Source organism: Phyllopteryx taeniolatus, chromosome 13 (genome assembly GCF_024500385.1).
Source record: "Phyllopteryx taeniolatus isolate TA_2022b chromosome 13, UOR_Ptae_1.2, whole genome shotgun sequence".
In the NCBI taxonomy this organism is placed as follows: Eukaryota; Metazoa; Chordata; class Actinopteri; order Syngnathiformes; family Syngnathidae; genus Phyllopteryx; species Phyllopteryx taeniolatus.
This window is the reverse complement of record NC_084514.1, coordinates 19053523-19074536: the sequence shown is the minus strand read 5'-3', so window position 1 is coordinate 19074536 and position 21014 is coordinate 19053523. Positions and strand designations below refer to the sequence as shown.

Genomic DNA, 21014 nt, shown 5'->3' with positions numbered 1-21014 from the left:
TTGAATGTTGTTAAAAGAAAAGGTGATGTAACACAGTGATAAACATGACCCTGTCCCAGCTTTTTTGGAACGTGTTACAGCCACAAATTTTTAATTTTCCAATTATTTTTATATTATTTTTTTCAAACGTGAACCATAACTAAAATGGATTTTAGATGAACCAGCGTGTGTGTCAAAGGAAAATGGTGGGAATCTTGAAACTGTGAAACATTTTATTTGTCAGTGGTAACAGTGTTCAACAGGAAGCGTGAAAAAGACGTGGGAACTGTCTGTGTTTCCACCACATTTGCACAGATTCCCGCAGACACGTGCGGTCTTTGAAGGGACAGTAAAACAATCAAAACAGCACAGGAATGATCATACATATTTCTGAAACATATGAACACAAGTTATGCAGAGGTCAGAGGGCACCTTGACACAGGCGTGAGATCTCCACCTGCGAAAACAAGAACCCGACGCTTGATGCTGAAGTGCGTCACTGGGCGCCATTTTAGCCACACCCGAGAAATCAGGAAAACAGAAATGGTTCAAAAGAGTTTAACCCCACAATTGAGTCCTGCATCGTCCTCAGTCTCGGCACGTTTTCAGTTAAACGCGTATCATGTAAAACACATCGCTGAATTTACTTGACAGGGTCTTCAATTTAAAGGGCTTCCCTAAGGGGGCCTCTCCAAAGTCTCGGCTGCATTCAAGTGCAGGACTCCTGGAACGCGTGGATGATGCTGTTGTAGGCGGGCGGCGCCGTCTGCGAGGGCAGAAACCCCTTGAGTCCGTTACCGCCCAGCCAGAAGGAGTGGCGCTTGTTCGGAACCGGGGACGCCGAACGGGTCGAGACCTCGGGCGGGCTCGCCTCCGTGTCTTCTCCCATCTCCGGGCCGCCTTTCCCGGCCAAAGGACGAAAGGTGGACGTCTCCGGGCCCGGTTTGCTCCCCAGAGGTCCCACCAGCTCCAGGGAGGGCTGGCGGTAGACGCCGAGGAAGGTGCTCCGGTACAGGCCAAGCTGGCCTTCCGGCGGGATTTGAGTCGGCGACGATTTGCCGGGTTTCTCGCGGGAGCGGCGGGTGATGCGGGCGCTGGCCCTGCGGCGGGACACCCAAGTCAGCAGGACGTAGACCAGGGCGCCCAGAAGAAGGCCCACCAGCACCGACAAGCAGAAGGCCAGGATCAGGTCGCCTAGAACGAAGACAGCGCAGAGTCTTAGGAGGAATTTGGTCGTGCAGCGGCTCGCGTAAAGTAGCTGGCTTTCATCGAGGTAGCGGGCCATGCCGTGTGCGAAACCAACACAGATAAACGCAGGCTTCGGATAAAGCTATGCGGCCTTCGTCAAAAATGAAAATCGACATAGATAGGCTACGTGCTGGACAGCCGGTCGGCACGTCTGCCTCACAGTCCTGCGGACCCGGGTTCAAATCCGGCCCCGCCTGTGTGGAATTTGCACGTTCTCTCCGTGCCTGCGTGGGTTGTCTCCGGGTACTCCGGTTTCCTCCCACATCCCAAAGACATGCACGGTAGGTTCACTGAAGACTCTAAATTGTCTGTCGGTGCAAATGTGTGCCCTGCAATTGGCTGGCGACCAGTTCGGGGTCTAGCCCGCCTCTCGCCCGAAGTCAGCTGAGATAGGCGCCAGCACGCTCGCTGAGGACAACCCTACTGAGGGCGAGCGCTTCAGAAAACGGATGCGTTGATTGACGCATGGGCTATGTGGTCATCCACATAGCCGCTTACTGGAAATTCATCAAGAATCTACATTGACATAGATATCTGCTAAGAATGTCACTTAACACACAAGCTATGTGGGCCTCAGCGTAGTCGATTGAATCCATCCAAAATCTAAACTAACATAGATAAAATATGTCATTGGAATCTTTTAGTTTAGCCGCAACCCACTGTCATCGACTGCTGCTATAGTTGGCACGTTACATAACGCCTTACATCACGTCCTCTGCTGTGTGGGTTTAACATGATTTGCGATCTTCACTGTGTTTTTTAATATACGTATATATACACACACACACACACACACACTCACACACTCTATTCATATTACAGCATAACTGGAGTTGCATTTTGGCAATTGTTTTATTATTATAAAAAATAGTTTTAAGATGGTCCCTTACCGTCATAAAAACAAAGCACTATACAGTAAATAGAAAAAGGGATTTAAAAAAAAGTTCTTTTAACTCTATATATTTATTTTCATTTTTCATATCTACATTTTTGTTCTTAAAATAAGCAGGTTGATTTGAAACAGGAGTGTTCATAAATCTAAAAATAATAATTTAAAAAAAAGGTTTATCCAATAAAACTTGTCTAAAAATACAATTATTTTTATTACGAAACATTAAAGCTGGTAAAACTTGACCTATAATATAAGAGGGGTGTTAATAAATCTAGATAGAATATTTTAAAAGAATGGGATATGAATACTACTGCTGGCCTTTTTAAAATGATTTTTTTTTCATGACTAAACATCAAAACACATCAATTAGACCCAGTAAAGAACAGGAGAGTTATAAATCAAGTTTTTAAATGTTTTTTCTATGCTTTTAAAATGTAAAGACAATGGGATCAAAATTTAGTTTTTCTTTTAACTCTCTATATATATTGATCCTTATTTTTAAAATGTACTTTGTCGTGCTTCAGTTTTTTCCCCCCCAAGCATTTCAAACAAATCAATTTGACTCGTAGTATGAAACTTTAAAAAAAAATCTCAACGTTTTTCAAATATATTTTACAACTTCAAAAAAAAAAAACAATTTCAATATGATAAAAAAAAAGATAAAAAGGTTTTTCTTGTAATTCTATGTATTTAATAAAATAAATGTTTTTTAAGAGGAGAGTTTAAATCTAAGACTACAACAACTACTATTAAAAAAAAGTTATGGGACTATATATATATATATATATATATATATATATACTATACTATACTGTATACAAACTGTAAAAAGTGTTCAATGATAAGGTATTAAATTTAAAAAAAATGTTTAAAAACACTATGGAAATCCACCAATATCGACGCACTCACCGCTATTAAAGGATTTGAGTATTTCCAAAAAGGGATGCGTTTCATTCTGTGCCATCTTTCCAAGGGTTTCCCCCCTGACCCCCACACCTTAAGACGAGCTTCTGCTTCTTGCACACTGTGTCCAGTCGGGCTGGAGGAAACTTTGGAGTCATGCTTCCTTCCCCTCTTTTAAAATTAGCATAGCTTATCTACGTGCCCCATAGCGTTGTTTTCCTTTTGCATCATTTCCTCTGGATCGATAACCTTTCTTAATGAAACAATGGCACCCTCTCCACTGTAACTTGTTTTATCTGCTGCTTTTCGAGTTGTTTTTCTCGTAAAAGGACGCAAACGTGTCCTAAAGAGAAACCGATTGAAGTGGGTTCATAAATCTGAGCGTCCGCTCCTCTGGTGGCTCTGCAGGCTATCAAGCGCTCGGTCTCTGTGGGGATTTCCTTCCATTGTTGCTGTTTTTTTTCCACTGCGAATGAATAACCATTGCATAACGCTTTGTACTGCTACTATGTGTACTATTTGCTTTTAAACACATGTCATGTATTGACACTAAACTGACAAATTATGGAAAATTGTTGTTGTTTTTTGTGATATTTGTTGGGTCTCTGGAGTGCCTGCTCAAGTACAAAATCAAGCAATTACCGGTAAGTGCATTTTTAGTTAGCTGGCTATTTCGGAAAATATGTCTGTGAGTGATCCGGTCAGAATTTCTACAGATTGTGACATCACAGTGGGGCTGGTTAACGTGATAAACACCCCCACACAGAGTTCCTCAGTCGAAGAATCGGCAGCTAGGCGGGCTGAGGTTCCAAAGTGAAAGAACCAATTTGATGCCAAAGCGCTAGCATGTCAAAAACCAAAAGGTGAGCAAAGCTGCAGTTTTAGCACAGATTAGCGTTGGCTGTGTGTGTTATCAGCATTGCCTTCTGATAATAAATGTGTATAATAATGTTCGGCTAACTTGTAGACATAGGGCCAGGCGGTAATTGCGTTCGGCCATGTCATGCGCAACACCGCCACATTAATTTACAAGTTAGCGTCTGACGTGACCTCTGATGTTAGCTTCCAACATTAGCTTCTGAAGTTAGCTTTCAATGTTAGCTTCCGAAGTTAGCGTCCAACATTACATCTAACATTAGCGCTAATGAAGTCCAACCTGAGCTAGCGGCGTTAGTTGCAACAATAGCTTCCAACGTTAGTTTGACGCTTTGTCCGTCGAGTGAAAGCTGAAAGCACCCGTAGGAACTTTAGACATCGATCAGGGGTGTCAAACTCATTTTTGTCACTGGCCACGTCGTAGTTATGGTTTCCCTCACAGGGCCGTTATGACTGCGAACCCACAAAAGATTAAAAGTATGATTGACTTATATTATTACATATGCACAACAACTTGATGAACTTTTGAATTCAGAAGCCTTTTAAACTATTATTCAGTTTATTTTAAAAGGGGAATTGGTAACAAAAAATACTTGCAATATCTCAGCGTCATTCGAAGAAAAGACAGTTTGTACTGTTTAGCAAGAAATATGAAGTCGGTGTACATGATTAGCTTTTGCGGGCCACATATAATTAGGTGGTGGGCCACATTTGGCCCCTGGGCCTTGAGTTTAACATCTTGGTCTACATTTAAAAAAAAAAAAAAATTTTATACACTAAATGTCACCACGGAGCCAACAAAGACATCAGCCATGGATGACACAATATATTACTTGAAAAAGCTCAGCTAATTGTTCTTTTAATGATGTTATGTCCAGCAGATGGAGACAAGGTACTAAAATGTTTTTTCTTGAGCCGCGTTGCCACGGCAACCAGGCAACATAGCCTCACTTCCGGTGTGAAAGCGAGCCCAACGCGGTAAGAGCTAAACCTTCACATCCATGTACCTTTCTACATTTTTGACTTCACCTAAATTTTTTTTTTTTTTTTGGGTGGTTAGCGTCACCTCCCCTCAAGTGTCGTTTGTTTTCTTGTCGTTTATGCTTCTTAAACCTCTGCAACACAGCTCAAGAACTTTTTATTTATTTATTTATTATTAGTTTTTTTTAATGGATGCTAATGAGTTCAAGCTAGTTCCTCACTGATGAACGAAAGCCTCTTTACGGTCGATTTAACTCATTTTGCTGTTCACTGACATGGTTAAACATGACAGTACGTTGGAGTGGTGCACCTGCGAGCTTTATTGTTATAATAATAAAAACGATATATTGCGTACAGTAGCGGTACGTAGCAAAAGTAGTCACACTCTGCTTACGTAGAAGTAAAAACAAGTCAAAGTAGAAGTCTTGATTCAACTCCTTTACTTAAGTAAATAATAAAAAAATTTTTTAATATTAGTTATTTATTCTAGAAATATATGAATATATATATTCTAATAAATAAACTAATATAGAACACTAGTAAAGGTGAAAGTGAGTAGAATTTCCAAGTTAATTTCTTTGTTTCTTTTATATTTTAAATCAATATTTAAATACAAGTTGGACATTTGACGCAATTGCACCGAAAATATTCTACGGTATATTAGCTTATTTAATAGTCATCCTCTGGAATTACTATATATTTAAAATAAATCAGTGATATTTTATGGTATATAAATATCTTTGTAAATAGTAATATATATTTTATTTCACCTCATAACTTATTTTCATAACAACTGGATGGACATTTGACTACATCTCCTTGATCGACAATGGGGGAAATGAACGCGCAATTGATCGATTAAAAAATATTTTTTACAAGATGACTACTAATAGAGTTTACAAATAATATACTAATCAAAAAATATCAATAAAATAGTAGCATTTAAAGGTGCAAGTTAGCAAAAGGTCAAAGTTGGACTTTAAGTAAAGTAGGTAATGAAAAAAACATCTTGCATGAGTTGTCTTAAACAGATTTTGGATTCTGTTAAAGTAAGAGCAAATTGTAAAATATTGAAATATTTTTATGAAACAATCATATAAAAACATCTTCAAATTATTTAATTCAAAAAAATGATACATTTTTTAAATTACTGTTAGCTATAATATTCCATATATATTTTTTAATTAAATGTATTTAAAATCTTTTTTTCCCGCATTTTCTGAGCTCTTGTTTCCACGCCAGTGTCGAGTATCGCTGCCCAAAGGACTTGGGGATGTTTTTTAAAAAAAATATTTATTTTTAATCCAGCAAACTATTTGTAGTTGCCAGTCACTCCATTTTGCCTCAAAGTTGAACATTCGTCTGCCGCAGGCCGTGTACGGAGGAAGCGCCGCCATTGGTCGGTACGGCGCATGACGTAACCGGAGCATCACCTGCCCGCCCTAGACACACACGCACACACACAAACCCTCAAAGACGACATCATGGCCCTTCCGAGGCGTCGTGTCACAGGTTGCGCGGACATCGCTAATGTGATGCAAAAACTGCAGGGTGAGTGTCTGTTTTATTATGGATTATTGTGTGTGTGTGTGTGTGTGTGTGTGCGTGCGCTGCTGTGTTACTGCTGCAAAGGGGTGTGCTGCTGATTCAGTGACTGGGCTGCCGGTCAGTCCCAAGTCGCTCAAGCACACACAAACACACACACACAAGGAAACACACGTCAGCAGTAGAACCTGAGACGTTAACATGATAACGTCAAAGCGGCCTAGTGACAATCAGCTCAGTGGATGAAAGTTGTGCTGATGCGTAGGTATCGATGTGCGAACTTTGCCGAACTGCGGAACCGCACGCTTAAGTCACGTTTTGTCAAAGCGGCCTAGTGACAATCAGTCCAGTACAGTGATTGTCAACCAGTGTGCCGTGGGAAATTACATTTTTTATTTACAAGAAATAATGTATCTTTTTTCATCTCTTTATGCCAGTGAGGCACAGTGACAGACAGGACAAATACATTCTATTCTATTGGATGGCAGGAAGTACATACAGTAGTTAATGTATCCACTTTTTGTGGCATTTTTGTTTGTTGGTGTGCCGTGAGATTTTCCGAATGTAAAATATGTTCTTTGGCTCCATAAAGGTTGGAAATCACTGGTCGAGTAGCTGGAAACTCCTAACTCAGGGGTGTCAAACTCATTTTTGTCACGGGCCGTTATGACTGTGAAACCATATAAATGTTAAATCCCCCCATCATATTAATACATATACACAACAAATTGTTGGATGACTAGTTTTGAAACCAGAAGTCAAGGATAATAGTTAACAATAGTTGAACAAATATTGTTCAAGCTACTTTAAAAAGGGCTTTGGTAACAAAAATGCCTTTTTTATTCCATATGACAATTTGAAATTTTGGTACATATAACAACAGCAAGAATCATGGAAGTTTGAGACACATGATGGGCCACATAAAATGATGTGGTGGGCCGCATCTGGCCCCCCGGGCCTTGAATTTGACCCCTGTGTCCTTAACTGTTCCACTTGGTACCGTACTGTGCCATTTAAATTCAATTTGCGGGTTTTTTTGTCTTGATGGAACAGTTTGTGAACCTGTCGTGACAGATGCAACGCGTGCTGTGGTTTTGAACGCAGGCGAGGTTGCACAGGAAACAGTCAAAGCAGGAACAAGGGCAGCGTTTTGGCACCACAACCGCAAGCGAAATGTTTTATAACAGTCGCCATAGTGACTTGTGATTCTCAAAAAGTGTGAAGTCCACAAAGACAAAAACACACGGCCGATGACTTGCCAAATTTAAGCCGTTGACCCGAGCTGCTCGGCGAGGGCCTGGGAACCCGCCGGGTTTTGCTTTGGGCTTCGCCGCATTGTGTGAACGAGCAAACGTAACTTTTGCCGTCTATTTTCCAAGCATCCATCCGTTTTCCTTAGGGCTTGTCGTTCACTTGTATCCCAGCCGACTGGGCGAGAGAAGCGGGGTACACCTCGGGCTGGTCGCCAGCCAATCGCAGGGCACTCAGACAAACAAGCATTCATTCGTATTCACATTCACACCCATGGACATCCTAGAGCAGTACCACTCGTGTCACGCGGGCACCCCCTAGTGGTACGCAAATGAATCGCTGCCCAAGTACAGCGGTATTTAACATAAAATCTTTAGGAAGTCTTTGTGAACACTTGACATTTGTGTAGGTAAAAAAAATAATTAAAAATTGTTTTCTGTAATACATTAATTTAGTCATTATTTAAGTACAATTTAGTTTTTGTTTTTTCGTATATTTAAGAACAGTGTTAATGTTAGAGTAGCTTACATCCATCCATCCATTTTCTGAGCCGCTTCTCCTCACTACAATAATTATAAATATACTTTTTAGGAATAACATCTCGTTTACTACTTGGACTTGGTACTTGGAGAGCTATTTATTTGTTAATTTTTTTTAGGTAGGACTTGGTTAAAAGATTTGATCACCACTGACTTAGAGTCTTCAATTACCCTAAGTTGACTTTTTGGAGGGAGAAACGGAGCCTAGATTCGAACCCATAACCCTTGAACTGTGATGCAGACGTGCGGACCACTAGCCATCCGTGCTGGCACCAACCCCAAAAGAATATAAATACATTTTCCAAGCAACCCTATTAAATTATTGGAGAATTGGAAACTATTCCAATCCATAATTAAATTAGGTTTGATTTGGAACAGTCAACACATAGTTCACATTGCATGTGAACATGAACTCTAATTGACAGTCCTTCATTCATTCTCATGTTATGTTTTTCAGACGTGAGCACGAGGCAGATATGAGCAATTAAACAAATTCAATAAACATCACGGGACTTTATTTTCCGTGCAATACGTAAATAATTCCACCAGATGGAATTATTTCTCCACAAACATGATCATGTTTCCCAATCCATGACTGCGTTGCTGTCAGGCAGCCTCAAACACTGAGTCATTTTACTTTCATTTAGTCTATAGTTTAATTTTATATATTTTTTTCTTCATCCTTTTTTTTTTTTATGTTACAGCTTTATTCCAAAATGGAATCAACTCAAAATTCTACACACAAGATCCCATAATAACAACATTGTTATTTATTTATGTATTTATTTTACTTTTTTTTTTTTTTTTTTTTTTGCAAATGAATGTGTTGTTATGTTGTGTGTAGAACTTTGAGGAAAACCAAAAATTCAATCCATTTTGGAATAAGTCTGTAACATGACAAAACGTGGAGAAAGTGAAGCTCTGTGAACATTTTCCGGATGCGTTGAGTCTTACGGTGTGTGTGACATCATCACTCCAGTGTCAGTAACATGTGCTGCACTGACCGCCGGATCTCGAACCCGACCTCTTCTCAATGTCAATGTCGGTGAAGAGAGCCGACGGTCATTTCACAACCAAGATGGAGGCGGCTGTGCAATAGCGGACCTCATGGAGCAGCAGCTGAGTGAGTGAGTGAGTGAGTGAGTAAAAGAGTGATCTCATTTGTAGCGAGATCACCTTAAGTGATCCATTACTGGCTTCGGCCCTTTGTTGTCTTTTAATTGGCACTCAGAGGTCAGCGTTGGATGGTGTTTAATTCAAATCAATCTGCTCGGACACGATGTGAGATGTGAGTAACGTCGACGGACACTTCAATATCTAATAACTGTACGTACGGCGATTCAAAAATTGGAAGATTAGAAAAAGATTACATGATGAATATATTGCATGGCAGACTATTACATGAGTTGGGCAGACATTTCTTATAATATTAGGACTTTATTCTCGGAACATTACGTCTTCCTCATAATAATGTCTAACTTTATTCTCAGAACACGTTTTCTCTTTAACGTACGACTTTCTTCTTCCAACATTACAACTTTTACTTATAATATTAATGATTTTATTCTCAGAACATGACAACATTCTTGCAATATTCCACTTCATTCTCATAACATCACAATTTTTTCTGGTTACGTTACGACTTCATTCAGGGAGCCTTACGACTCATTTCTCGTAATATTACCGCTGCTAAATCACGTTCGAAGACTCAGTTGCGATCTATATGGCGCAGGTGAGATTATGAGCCGTTTGTCATAGCGTATTTTGCTTCTATAAAAAGCACCTAGCTAGTTTTTGTGGGCAAGTTGCAGCATCTGGGTACAGAGCACCAATAATAGAATCGGCAGCTCTGATCTATTTTTAGAAGAAAAGCTTTTAGCTCACTGGTGGTCTTGAAAGAATAAAGAATGTTTTTTTTTTTTTTCCACGCTACCATGTACTCTGCCACGATTGTGTGTGATATGCACAAGTGTGACGTTAAGTGAAGCAAGAATATACAGAGTACGTACGACAGTGGGAGTCCCGCGGTGGGTCGTGGGTGGGGGCGTCTACTTTGCCGTCACAATGGCAGAGTGGGAGCAGATGGTAGACGAGGCGCCACATCCATTAAGAACAAAATGTGTTCATTAGAATGTATATTAATATATATATATATATATATATATATATATATATATATATATATATAATTAATAAATGTCGTATAGAATACTACTTAATACATTTAGATTTGTAGTAATTCACAAATTAGTAGTATTATTTCTATAAACTATAAACCCATATGTATATATTTATTACCATATTAATACTTTACAAAATACATTTGTTTATAGTTACAATGTATATAATTATTGCCTTATGTGAGCAAAAGTTCAGAGGAAAAAGTTTTTTGTAATATATGACGAGTGTATAAAAGAAAACATTTATTCAAAACGTCTTTTTTTTTGACATTATAATTGATGATAATGATAAATTCACTAATCATTAAATGAAATAGATTTCGTGAGCCTAATAGTATAATTGCTAATCTTATTTAACTTAATGTTACCAAATCAATAAAAAATATTAATCTGTTTGAAAAATGTTTTTTTTTTTTTTTTTTTTTGCATTCCTAAAAAGTTTACATTTAGGCAAATATGCTATTAGGCTAATGATTTCCATACATTTATATATCCATAATTTTTAATAATAAAAAATAGGTGCCGTTAGCTGTTTTTTTGGGGGGGATTGTGTTTTTGTCCATTTGATATTTTTGTGAAAAAGATTTGTTTCTTTATATTTTTATATTTAAAATTATAAACTGATATTGCATACTTATGAATATGAATCATAAATTAAAATTCAATGTACTACCATTATGTTGCACATTTTTAGTATATTTTTAAAAAGTTGCATTTCAAATGAAAATGATTCTACTATTATAGTACTGCATACTCTTGATTGTGAATTAGTTTTGAGATATTGATTTTTATTACTATGAATTATACGTTGAAATTGAAATATCGGCAATTCTGTTGTCAAATTGAATGTGTTCGGTGGCGCGAGCATCAGTCACGGCGGATTATCCAAAGGAGCCTCTCGGTGAACCAAATCACGTGACATCGTCGTCTCCTGGCCCCCCCGCCTGCTCGCTGCCCATTGGCCGCGCCTCTGACGGCGCTGTGCCGATGACGCCCCGGTGCAGCGGGGGCTGTGCGCATCCACATCCGTGGCTCCTCTGGATGCGAACGCCACGGCGAGAGGAAAGGATGGGATTGTAAACCAGATCAGGCATTCGGGAGTGTGTGAGTGTGAGTGCGTGTCAGAGAGCGAGTGTGTGTAAGGGCAGACGGGGGGGTCGCATTCATCCCAGCCAGCCCTTTTCCGTGTCGCTTCCTGCTTTGGGGGGGGGGGGGGGGGAGCCCACGGTGGATGTTACTCCTTTGACACATGGGTCTGTCGAATGGCTCGCTACAAGGACGTTTGCGCCGGGAAGACCTCCTTGAATCTGGTCACGGGATTCTTTCAATATCTGCGGGGTAAGTCCACGTCTGCGGGGATACAATTAGAGGAAGGCGCGTTCTAATTGGCGGACGGATGCGCGCCGCGCTTGTCGACGCACCGGCGAGCATCGGCGGCCGAACGTTGGGCACTGGCGCGGTGACGTCTCGTGAGCGTGACTGCCGTATCGGCGAGGAGTTGGTTGGCTTGGAGTCAAAAAGGAAGCTGCTGCATAATGCACAAGGGGCCTTGTGGTCGCATTAACAGAACCACAAAGGAGGCTGCCGCTAATCTCCTGACGTGACCTCTTTTTGAGACCTGCGAGTGCACAGTGTGTTGGCACAGCTGCAGGCTTGCTGCTGCAATGCTCCCTGACAGCTAATTAACCTCACAATGTTGGATGGACGGGTGGACAGATGGGGGGGGGGGGGTTGTCCTTCAGTGCTGTAGTTCAAGTGGGGTATAAAGCTGCGTCATGCTATCCACAATGACGAAAACGGCATCATCAAACACAAGACTTCTTTCACAAGGATGCAGTTAAGTTCACAACTGACGTTTTTCCTCTCAAGAGGGATTTTCCGTTGCATTGGTTCAGGTGAGGGTCAACACGGCGCCCAAGTGGTTGGCACGTCTGCATCGCAGTTTTGAGGATTGGGCTTTGGATCTCAGCTGTGTGGCGTTTGCATGTTCTGCCCATGCTTGCGTGGGTTTTCGCGGGTACTCCGGCTTCCTATCACATTCCAAAAACAAGCATGGAAGGACTGTAGATTATTTAAGGTCTTCGTGGTTGCTTGTCTATATGTGCCCTGGGATTGGCTGGTGACCAGCCCGTTGTGTACCTTGCCTCTCGCCCAAAGTCAAACCAATCAGGCTTAACTGTAAATGATGTAATGGTGATGTCGCTGCAAGCTCGCATATGGAACTACAAGCTCATAGATCGGACCGTCGACACATCCCGTCGGTACTGGTTCAGCTGTGGCGAGAAAGCGATCCGACCTTGATCCCATCCAAAATGGACCAATCAGGTGATGGTGACGTAACTACTGTACATATATTAAACATATGACACTGTTGATTTACCGAACAGGTCTTCGATTTATGCGGACCAAACCGACCGGTCCGTCGGTACAGTTCCAGGCGTGATTGGGTTGCGGTAAGAAAAGCAATCCACCTTCGATCCGATCCATGGCCCAAGAGTTTGAAACAGTTACAGTTACAGAACTGGAGGATTCTTTTTCTCCACTTGGTGCAGTTTGTTGGTCAGGTCTGCACCCGCCAATCGAACTCATATGCGGACCAAACCAACAGTTTCGTCGATACGCTTCCAGACAAACTGGTTGGGTTGCGTCAAAGAAGTGAGCAGGTTTGACCATAAACGACGTAACGCTGACATAACTACAGTTAGTAAAGATAGAGGACCAGATTCGTTTTCTCCCATGGTACAGTTTTTTTTTTTTGGGTCAGGTCATGAAACTCAGATGCGGACTGAACCGACTGATCCTTTGGTCCAAACAGACATACAAGTTGCGGTCACTACGGGAAGTAAACAGATGAGATTCACTGAACACGACTTGATTTTGGTCTGACAGAAGCGTATTGTCTTTTCACTGCCTGACGGATGCTAATTTGATCACAATAAAGTGCACCTCAGCTAGATTGTCCATTTAATTATTAACAAATCTTCTTCCTGTTTACATTCTTTCGACAAAAAAAAAAAAGAGAAGACAGCCATCTCACGTGGTTTGTTGTTGACGCTTTGTTCCACTTGGCTTTTGGTCAAAAGCTGCCAAACCATCTGGGAAACCGAGTACCGAGTTTGCAAAGCCATCAACTGAACTAAAGGTGGCAAAGCACCCAGAGATGTGCTCATATTTTCCTTATTAAGTGACTCAAACCAATCCATAGCAATATTGCGTAGCGGCGGCTCTAGCAGTGGAACCCGATTGACATCGATCGATTGGCACCGCATTGCCCAGGCAGAGTTGATTCCGGTATGTACGGTGGCCTTGCCTGGTTCCGACGTGTCGTGTGCCTTCTTTTTGCAGACGAGCAAGAAGCTGTGCAGAAGAGAACCTTCACCAAATGGATCAACTCTCACTTGGCTAAGGTAAGCGTCTGACTCATCGATTCTCGCGCCTCCTACTCCTTTGCGACAGTAAAAAAAAATGACAGGGGGTCCTCGGTTTACAACGGTACCCACATTGGACCTTTTGAGGTTACAATCTGCACGCAACAAACTTGTTAGCACAGTTGCATCAGATTATGTCGTCATGCGGCACAAGAAAGATTGTTTCATATTTATTGCCTAAATGTGTTTTTCATGCAAATATTTCCTGTAATTATGACTTTACCCCTGCGCTGTCGTTGTAGAGTGAAATATTGAAATGAACTTGATTTTTGACTTTGATTTATTGATGTTGCCCTGTTGTAAAAAGAGATCAGTGCCAAGACACTGACACACAGCCATTAATGTCGAAACAGCTGGCAATAAAAGTGAGTGCACCCCTATGTGAAAATGTCCAAATTGTGCCAAAAGTGTCAATATTTTGTGTGGCCATCATTATTTTCCAGCACGGAGTTCACCAGAGCTTGCGACACTAACTTCTTCCAGTCTGTTGTCGCTGTCGTTCTGTGAAAGGCCACACATTTGTGGCAATGTCCCGCATTGCTGGGTTGTGTGTAAAAGGCAGAGGCAGGATAAATGCGACTGTCACAGCCCTAATGCGTCAATTTCATCTCTGCCTCTTACGCGTTTCAACGCTGCTCACGAGAGAGGCTCCAGAGTGGTGGGTTTTACGACGTACACGTGATTCTGTAATGACCGCTAATGATGGTGCCGTGCTGGCTAAACGACTGTAAATAAGGACGTTATGCGCCTTTGTTGTTACGTCCGAGGCAGGTGAAGATCCACTTCTCCGGCGTAAAGGTCACGTTGTGAGAGGGGATGTTTTTTTTTTTACAAACTTGGACGAGTACTCTCACATGCATATGCTGTCTGTGCCAGACTGCGCTTGATGTTCGTGGGGGGGGGGGATGTTGTGAGAGGATATGTGCACAGTGATGCAGATGGAGAACAACGGGGCGAGGACAATTCCCCGCAGGCTGTCGTCGATTCGCTTCAAAAATAGCGCATATGCGCGAGGCCGCCTCACTTCAAGTGTGACCCTTAAATAACACCGGAGAAAGTGAATATAGAATTGTCTAGTGTTGGGCTTGTGGTGCCTGCACTAGTTCAAAGCTTGTTGAAGTTAAATAATTTGCACCAGTATCTAGTCCCGATGAAATTATGGTTTGCTACGTCGTGCTTTTAATTGAGGACGCTGAACACTTGCAACAGTGGACCCACGCTATTTGCAGGGGGAAAAGGAACGGGCTGCGAATAGCGAAAATCTGCGAAGAATTGACCCCTATAATCATTGCATTGAATTTTTTAAACCCCCCAAAATAAGCAAGTATGTACAGCAAATAAGCGTTTGTAGGGGTTGTTTCTCCCCATAGAAAGAAACAAATAGACCAAAAAATGTAAATTATTATTATTATTTTTTTATATCCATAAATAGGTGGGGAGGTTAGGGACCAAGCACCCCTCTCAATACAACTCAATTGTAGTTTTCATTTAGTTTTTGTAGTTTTAACCCTCAATTTATCCCAAACTATGATCTCACTTTAATATCACTTTAAGCTCATTTTACAACGTAACCATTAAAGACAAACAACTTAAAAATGATTTGATTTTGGAAAAAAAAATACCAGAAGTTCGCAAATATGGACGTGCACAACCCACGAATAAAAGAAAATCCTTCTTTCTAGCACCCATTTGATTGTTTTTTACCTAGTGATATATATATATATGTACTCTCATTTTTTAAATACAGCGGTGCTTTGAGATACGAGTGACCCGACTTACGAGTTTACAAGCCGCCATTCAGCCAGTTTTTGCTTTGATGGGGGCGGTGAAGTCAACCCACTTCACACTAAGTGGCAGTTTGACAGAGGTGAGTCTGGGTAGGTGAGAATGCAAATGCATAAATTTGCAAATCAGAGCGGGATTACTGCGCCGTGCACTCCTGCAATAAAAGTAAAAGCTGGGGGTGAAAAGTAAAAAGTGTTATCCACAAGTGTTTCCGCTCATCTCTTTGTATTTGTTTCCTCTCACTTTGAATGACGCAGCACCTTTTCCACTGCTTTGTGGAGAGCAAGTTTGATTATCGTGTGTTTTTATACATCACAATACTGTTAATTGCAGCTCACCAGTGACCTAAATGAGAATAAGCGGTACAGAAAATGGATGGATGGGTGCCACGTGCTAATTCTGGATGTGTCACCCCGAGGGGATTGTGCCGCATATGTATTCAAGTACACCACTCTCGGGCAGACGCTAGCCTCTTCACACTCTTCGCCCCGCATAGCCAGCCAACAGAGTCGTGAGATGAGTGGTGAAGAACGCCAAGCAAAGAGCCTTTTAATTCGAGCTTAGCGCCGCTGAATAAATACTCATCTGATAGACTGGCAGCGCTCTGCTGCCTGTGCGTTTCTGTGAACGTGCCCACGTCAAATCTGGAGACGGCGTGCCGAGGGTTAGAGGAACGCGCTCGTAGGCTCAGTACCGGGCGTCGAGCCATCGCCAAGGGAACGACACCATCTTTTCAGCCACGGGGAGGCCAGGGGCGCTGGTTGCTAACAAGCCTGTTTGTCGCTCGCAGCGTTTGGTCGCTGGCCACGGCTTAGCATACCAATGTCCTTTCACACGCACATTCGGTCCGGGCGCAAAGACATTGGTCTCGCGTTGACGACAACTTGTGTTTGCACGCTTGTTGTCTTCTCTTGCAGCATAAACCACCGCTAGAAGTCAACGATCTTTTTGAGGACATTAAAGATGGGGTGAAGCTCTTGGCTCTTTTGGAAGTGCTGTCGGGGCAAAGACTTGTAAGTAGGGTTTCTGCATTCCTTTTGTCTTTTCTAAAACCTCTAAAATGGCCCACAATTAGTTCTACCTCCAGATGTTAAATAATGTTTCAACAATAAGAAATTAACTTTTGCCATCATTTAACTTTGAAATACTCTACAGCTAAGGGGACAGTTTTTTTACATTCTGTAATGTTGTAAGTGCTGGGCAAGGGGGGTGTTTATTTCAAGTGGAAAAGGAATCAACATTCAAAATGGAAGTATTATGATGGAGAAATGTAGGAAAATTGAGCAAAAGGAAAATAATTCATAACAAAGCCTTTAATTCATGAGATTAATATTTTAATGTAGTCTTACGACTATTCAATATCCCAGTCATGTTCATCATTTCAAGTAATTTCATAGTTGTCTTGAATGAGAAAAAATCTACTGGGTATACAATTTCTAATATCATAGGTTTGATGATTTTTTTTTTTTTTTTTGTAGTGTAAATAAAATGTTTTACAATATTTTCAGAGAGAGAGTGATTTTTTTTATGTTTACATAATAATACGTAATACTTAGTGAACATTTTGGTCATGATAATTTTCACATTTTTTCATCTCTACCGCCCAACCAATTCGTCCGCTGTAAACCCGACGATTAAACTAAAATTGAAGCGTAACGTGGTTTCCTTTCCGATGTACTGTGTGAACTTCACTAGCCCTCCGAGCAAGTTCGTCAACTCAAGAGGATCCACTGGGTTTCCAACATCGGCACTGCGCTCAAATTCCTCGAGGGGAGGAAGGTAAGCATTCGGCGCTTCTTGAACCACTAAACGAACTCTGGTGTCGGACAAAAAGCAGTCCCGGGAAGAGGGTGACGCTATTTGTCAGAATCTGCAAGGTGCAGACGTGGTCAACATTCAGAGAGGAGAGCGGCTCGAAGTTACATAATCTCCATCTCTGAATCCTTTTTATGGCTGCGTGGAGTGAGCCGTGTCCCACTTTTCTCTTGCTCCCCGCGGGGATAGACACTTACAGTTTGTTATGATCTTTCTCCCATCACGTGTGCTCTCAGTGTCGGTATCAAGGATCACCGGTCAGTCGCCCCCGCTAAAGCACTTGTCAACCGTTTGCTTTCTTGTCAATTGATGCACGACGGCATGACTTTCTTCAACCAATTTGCTATTCAGCTCTTCTTCGACAAAAACGCTGGCGTTCAGCCACATGCTAACATGTTTTCCGATTCACGTTTGTTGTGCTTTTCCTTCTTCGAAGGGAACATATGATGGAAAATGGACTTTTTAATGTTCGTATACAAATAGTTGGGTCCCTGGAGTGCCTTGCCCACCCTTCAAGTGTGAAGCTAGACAACCAAGTAAATCTCGAGTTCGGTATTTCTAAAAATGTGTCGGTGGGCGAGTACTTTGTTCGTTGAGCCCCGAGTCTTTAAAAAACAAACACAAAAGTAAACCGGCCCCAATCAAGAGCAGTGGATTGTATTTTCACTTGTGGAGGAAGCGCTAGCTGAGCAGTGTATGTGGCACATGCAGCGGACACATCGCCAAATCCGAATCTGGCCGAATCCAGAACAGCATATTTGGAAACGGGTAGCTCACAAAATAATGACCTTGTTGTTGAATGTTACACTTGAAGGATGGACTGGCACTATTTGTACACAAACCATGAAAAAGTCCATTTTACATTATATGTCCCGTTTCTCCGATTGAATGTGCTTACATCTGCTTTTCCTGCTTGAAAGGAACAATTTGTAAGTTTCTGGACAAGCCAGCGTCGCTCGATACAACAAGAAGTTATCGTAGAGTGCGTCAGGCCTAAAATCCTGGAGGTGCATGGGAAGATGGTCCAAAGCTAATAACCGTAGACTGTTGGGATGTAAATCAAGTTTTATCAGTGCTAAGTGAGTTAGCCTAGCCTAACAAAAGCATGCAACCCACGATTGCATTACATCGCTGATGTAATATGAGCTGCTAGCCTGTGCCGATTACCCACCGATTGTTCCTGTCGTGCCTTGTATTTATTTTTTTGTCTTGCACATCAGAGTTCCAACTTTGAAGCTTGCGCTATCATTTGGAACCACGTTAAACTTGAGAGGCATTTTTCGGGCCGCATATTAGCAGCAAATACTATCCTCGAAGGTCTCTTACAGGGAATAATTGTTTCAGATCAAACTGGTTAACATTCACGCCACGGACATCGCAGACGGACGACCAGCCATCGTCCTCGGGTTGATATGGACCGTTATCCTCTGTTTCCAGGTATCGTGAACCCCCGTTTTACCTCATCCTACATGCCTTTAACAGATTTTAACTTCTCAAAGCACACTTTTAAACAAATCATTTTTCCCCATTGAGCTGTTCCAGCCCCCCTCCCACAAATTAAACAAGAACAAATTGTGTGTTTTAAAAATAGCACCATGCTTTGTACTTTATAAAAACATAACATAACAACATCATATGCATCACGATTTAATGCAGCAATTCAATTCATTGTGCTGCTCCGTCTGATGTGCTCGTCTTGGCCCCCGGGAGGCAGTATCATACAGTCTTGCAGACACAAACGAAGAAGAATAGTACTTCTTCTACTACTACTCTAAGTGACTCAGTAAGATGTTGTCATTTTTCGCAGAAGATAATGAACGATTGCCTCCAACCATCTTTTCCTTGCTCAGATTGAGGAGTTGACGAGCAACCTTCCAGCCCTCCAGGCTTTGTCCACAAGCAATTCCTCGGTGGAGAGTTCCGAAACTGGGAGTCCTCCCATGAAGAGAAAAGTGGTCAAGTTTCAGGGCAACGCCAAGAAGGCCCTGCTCAGATGGGTGCAGTGCACCGTCGCCAAGTATGTCCAAGTATAGACTTTTTTTTCGCCTTTTTTTCTCAGTCGCTCTGCCGTGGCAAAATGACATGTCGGGTTTGTTTACAAGTGGTGCAATCGGAGATGGGAAAAGGTCTGAAAATGAGTCTCGATCTGTTCCTCAGGCATCACGGGATCGAGGTGAGGGACTTCGGTCCCAGCTGGCGCGATGGAATTGCGTTCCAGTCGGTGGTGCACGCCGTCCGGCCCGACCTGGTGGACATGCAAGCGGTGCGCCGCAGAGGCAACAAGGAGAATCTGGAGGAGGCTTTCGCGCTTGCGGAGAACGAGCTGGGCATCCCTCGTCTGCTGGACCCAGAAGGTGCCGGGAGTGCTGTGGTTGTTAGATACTCTAGAACAGGAGTGGTCAAAATTTGGGGGCATGGAAGAAATCTTCCGTTTGAGAACCATTGCTGTAGCTCGGTCCTGTTTGTTGATTGTTTTTCGTCACTCCGCAGATGTAGACGTCGACAAGCCAGACGAGAAGTCCATCATGACGTACGTGGCTCAGTTCCTCAAGCACTACCCGAACCCTCACCACTCGGGAACTGACGGACAGCACGAGGAGGTAGGAAAGGCAGAATGTGAATACAAACAGAATGGAATGATTTGCTAAAGTCACTTAGTTGACCAGCAACACATTGGCTACCGTTTGGAATGTTCCAAACTACTTTCATGGAGGACTACAGAAATCGGGAGTATATTTACTGCTGAGAGGGTTTGGATTCCAAGGATTTGTACAAATATAAGTTAAACAAGGTCTCTGGACAATTAATCGATTATCAAAATAGTTGCCGATTAATTAATTGTTGCACCTCTAGATGTAGGTTTACTGTAAATCATTGCAATCTGTTTCAAACTATTTCCCAACATTGAAACACTTTAGTTGCCTTATTTGTGTGCTCGTTGAACGTCGTGGCAAACATGCAGCGCTTAGGCTTTGTTGTTGTGCACATGCTCTGATCTCACCGCATGAACACAACACGTTTGTTTCCCATCACCACCGAGCTTGTCGTTTGATTTCTCCATCCACTTGTGTGCACATGAAAGCTGCGCCTCGGCTCCATTCCGACCTTTGCGCTGTCGGTTCCCGTGCTTCAGGTGAGCGGCGGTGTCGCGGAGCCACGCATGCCGTCTATCTTCTCCGCCCGGCTTCCTCGAATGCCTTTCTCTGACGCATCTCTTTTGTGTGCTTTGCCGCCTTCCCCGGATAGTTTGCCCCTCAAGACATAGAGCAAATGCTTGAGGTATGTTGGGCTCCCTCACTAGTATTCGGTAGCTTTTCAGTCTTTTAGCCTCCAACGTGTGCTGTTTTCTCACTAATCTTACCCCTCGGGGTGTTTCTGGAATGTGGATTCACGAACCGAAAGCAATCACAGCGCAGTAATGTTACAGCCTTATTCCTAACGGAATTACGTTTTTTTTTTTTTTTTTTTACCCCCTCAAAATTCTACACACAACATAACATAATGACAACATGAAAAAGAAGCGTTTTTTGTTTGTTTGTTTTTTTTGGGAGAAGAGCAAATTTATTAAATAGAAGAAACGAAAAAAATCACA

At 42.1% G+C, this 21014-nt stretch overlaps 2 protein-coding genes across 15 annotated transcripts in view; one reads left to right on the top strand and one right to left on the bottom strand.

Annotated features, from left to right (window-relative positions):
* Positions 1 to 194: 194 nt before the first annotated feature.
* Positions 195 to 3432, bottom strand: myct1b (myc target 1b). The gene is made up of 2 exons (XM_061794872.1): positions 3029 to 3432; positions 195 to 1173 (listed from the first exon to the last, which is right to left on the bottom strand). The coding sequence occupies exons 1-2, from the start codon at positions 3081 to 3083 to the stop codon at positions 689 to 691; spliced, it is 540 nt and encodes a 179-aa protein (XP_061650856.1). The 5' UTR covers positions 3084 to 3432; the 3' UTR covers positions 195 to 688.
* Positions 3433 to 6251: 2819 nt separating this feature from the next.
* syne1b (spectrin repeat containing, nuclear envelope 1b) overlaps positions 6252 to 21014 on the top strand; it is a 103260-nt gene continuing 88497 nt past the window's right edge. For 4 of the 14 annotated variants that reach the window (XR_009791578.1, XM_061795784.1, XM_061795782.1 and 1 more), the window contains exons 1-10: positions 11298 to 11732; positions 13740 to 13801; positions 16525 to 16620; positions 17303 to 17386; positions 18767 to 18859; positions 19273 to 19439; positions 19580 to 19776; positions 19913 to 20022; positions 20505 to 20555; positions 20669 to 20701. Coding sequence is in view for 13 of the 14 variants with exons in the window: in XM_061795784.1 (XP_061651768.1) it covers positions 11657 to 11732; positions 13740 to 13801; positions 16525 to 16620; positions 17303 to 17386; positions 18767 to 18859; positions 19273 to 19439; positions 19580 to 19776; positions 19913 to 20022; positions 20505 to 20555; positions 20669 to 20701 (969 nt within the window). In the remaining variant the exon portion in view is untranslated. Of the gene's footprint in view, positions 6431 to 11274; positions 11733 to 13739; positions 13802 to 16524; positions 16621 to 17302; positions 17387 to 18766; positions 18860 to 19272; positions 19440 to 19579; positions 19777 to 19912; positions 20023 to 20504; positions 20556 to 20668; positions 20702 to 21014 lie in introns of those variants that run through there. The other 10 variants (XM_061795795.1, XM_061795781.1, XM_061795790.1 and 7 more) reach the window with 8 other exon arrangements.

What these genes read in the sequence shown, in the direction of transcription:
- myct1b (XM_061794872.1), bottom strand. Translation starts at nt 3,083, where the DNA reads ATGGCACAGAATGAAACGCATCCCTTTTTGGAAATACTCAAATCCTTT. An exon ending in ACTCAAATCCTTTAATAGCG is followed by an intron (nt 1,174 to 3,028) that starts GTGAGTGCGTCG and finishes TCTTCGTTCTAG; the next exon opens with GCGACCTGATCCTGGCCTTC.